The sequence below is a fragment of the Eimeria necatrix genome, genomic scaffold (assembly GCF_000499385.1).
Source record: "Eimeria necatrix Houghton genomic scaffold, Enh_scaff464, whole genome shotgun sequence".
Classification (NCBI taxonomy): domain Eukaryota; phylum Apicomplexa; class Conoidasida; order Eucoccidiorida; family Eimeriidae; genus Eimeria; species Eimeria necatrix.
Window position 1 is genome coordinate 1 of NW_013654349.1, and position 2,500 is coordinate 2,500.

A 2,500-nucleotide genomic window follows, 5' to 3' on the forward strand; every position below is an offset into this window, starting at 1 on the left:
CGGACCCAGGGCTTAGGGTTTAGGGTTTAGGGTTTAGGGTTTAGGGTTTAGGGTTTGGGCTTAGGAAGCCGTGGACTTCGTGCGGGCCCACCTCGCGGCTTCTCGCAAAGAAAAAGCTGAAGCCCTCCGCGACGCTTGCGAAGCTCTTTGCGATGCTTGTCTTTCCGAAGACCCCATTAAGTCCGAAGGTCCAAAACCCTAAACCCTAAACCCTAAACCCTAAACCCTAAACCCTAAACCCTAAACCGGCCCTAAGCCCGCCTGCGCCCGCTGGCTGCTTCTCTCCTGCGCCCGCCGCCACTCCCCAGCTGCTGCTGCTGCTGCCACTCCCGCTGCTGCTGCTGCCACTCCCGCTGCTGCTGCTGCTGCTACCAGTCTCGCTGCTGCTGCTGCCACTCCCGCTGCTGCTGCTGCTGCTGCAGCCACCAGTCTCTTGGCTGCTGCAGCTGCTGCCCTCCCGCCGCAGCAGCTGCTGCAGCGCCCCCGCCGCAGCGTCTGCTGCACCCCCGCTCCTGCCGCCGCTGCCGCCGCTGCTGCTGCTGCTGCTGCACCCCCGCTGCTGCTGCTGCTGCTGCTGCTGCTGCTGCTGCTGCAGGCCACGGCTGCGACAACATGACGGTGGTGTTGGTGGGTTTGAGTGCGGAGTTGAAGGGCAAAGTCTCGCGCGCAGCAAAAGCCAAAATTTGTCTTTACGGGGGGGCCCCCGACCTTTACTTGGGGCAGGACGAGGCCGACTACGAGGCCCTCGACGACGACGACTAGCTAGCTAGCTAGCTAGCTGGCTAGCTGGTGGCTAGCTAGCTAGCTAGCTAGCTGGCTAGCTGCTGGCTAGCTGCTGGCTGGGGGGCTGGGGGGCTGGGGGGCTGGCTAGCTAGCTGGCTAGCTGGCTAGCTAGCTGGCTAGCTGGCTAGCTGGCTGGGTCTGTAGCTAGCTAGCTAGGCGGCTAGCTGGCTAGCTGGCTAGCTAGCTGCGCCCGGAGAGCGACAGCCAGCTAGCTAGAGCTTGCAAAGGTAGCCCCCAGCTAGCTCTGGCTAGCTAGCTGCAGCTGGCTAGCTAGCTGCAGCTGGCTAGCTAGCTGCAGCTGGCTAGCTAGCTGCAGGGAACTCGAAGCCCCCCGCAGTTAGCCACAGAGGAGCCGAGCCTTCTTGCAACTAGCTGCAGCATCTTCAGCAGCAGCAGCAGCAGCAACAGCAGCAGCAGCAACAGCAGCAGCAGCAGCAGCAGCAGCAGCGAGAAAACTGGAGAAAATAACAAATAGTAAATAAACAAAAAAATAAGCAAATAATAAGCAAACAAATAATAAATAAATGATTAGATAATAATTAATAATTAAATAAATAATAAAATTAATAATTAAATAAATAATAAATAATAAATAAATGATAATAAATAAATAAATATTAAAATAAAAATAAGAATAACTGCAGCAGCTAATTCTGGGGCAAATCGAAGACAGTGGGAATTTATTTGTTTTAAAATTAAAAATTAAATTAAATTAAATTAAATTAAATTAAATTAAATTTCGAAAATTAAAATTAAAAGAGATTAAATTCGACAAATAAAAAGCAAAGAAAGAAAAACCGGAGTGTACAGACACCCCAGAAGGCCTGCAGCTATGCTGCAGCAGCTGCTGCTGCTGCAGCAGCAGCTGCAGCAGCAGCTGCAGCAGCAGCTGCAGCAGCAGCTGCAGCAGCAGCTGCAGCAGCAGCTGCTGCAGTTGCTGTATTGCAGCAGCTTTTTGCTGTGCAGCGTGTTGCAGCAGCTGCCGTTGCTGCAGCAGCAGCAGCAGCAGCAGCTGCTGCTGCTGCTGCTGCTGCTGAAGCGCTCTGCTAGTAAACCCGAGAGAGGTTCAAGCCCCACTGACAGCAGCAGCAGCAGAATTACCTGCTGCTGCAGCAGCAGCAGAATTACCTGCTGCAGCAGCAGCAGCAGCAGCAGCAGCAGCTTGCAGAGTCTCGCGGCCTAGCTCGTGCAGCAGCCTATCGCAGTGCAGCGCAGCGGGAATGTGGTAGGAGTGTGGGGCCACCGCTATCACCCGCTGCTCCTTGCTGCTGCTGCTGCTGCTGCTGCTGCTGCTGTTGCTGCTGCTGCTGCTGCTGCTGCTGTCTTCTGCGTCTTTTGCTGTTACTGGAGGCAGCAGAGAGGCGTCGATGGCTGGCGAGGCAGAAATGACGAAGACAACGGGGGGCACCTTCTGCTGCCGCCTTGCTGCTGCAGCTGCCTTGCTGCTGCTGCTGCTGCTGCTGCTGCTGCTTGCTGCTGCTGCTGCTGCTGCTTCGGATTTCAAAGCCTCCGGCAGCCCCTGCAAGAAGGGCCGTAGAGACACCGGAGGGGCGCGAGGGGACTCGGACAGGGCCACCCAGCTGTACGTACACCTCACACAAGCAACTGCAACGCGACTCCTGCTGCTGCTGCTGCTGCTGCTGCTGCTCGTGCTGCTGCTGCTGCTGCTGCTGCTGCTGCTGTGCTGCTGCGTGCGCGGGCCGTATAGGGACTCACC

The 2,500-nt window shown here is 56.2% G+C and overlaps 2 protein-coding genes across 2 annotated transcripts in view; one reads left to right on the forward strand and one right to left on the reverse strand.

The window, feature by feature from the left end:
- Nucleotides 1-64: 64 nt before the first annotated feature.
- Nucleotides 65-762, forward strand: ENH_00056180 (protein phosphatase 2C, putative; the record flags this gene model as incomplete). Its single annotated transcript, XM_013581649.1, has 2 exons — nucleotides 65-188; nucleotides 596-762. Coding segments are annotated over 2 exons (291 nt in total), but the record flags the coding sequence as incomplete, so codon positions are not given.
- A 1,087-nt stretch (nucleotides 763-1,849) lies between these two features.
- Nucleotides 1,850-2,500, reverse strand: part of ENH_00056190 (hypothetical protein, conserved) — a gene marked incomplete at both ends in the record, with an annotated part of 2,239 nt that continues 1,588 nt past the window's right edge. Inside the window, 2 exons of the mRNA XM_013581650.1 lie at nucleotides 1,850-2,363; nucleotide 2,500. The exon at nucleotide 2,500 is cut by the window's right edge and continues 1,588 nt beyond it. Of these exons, the coding sequence (XP_013437104.1) occupies nucleotides 1,850-2,363; nucleotide 2,500 (515 nt within the window). The remainder of the gene's footprint in view (nucleotides 2,364-2,499) is intronic.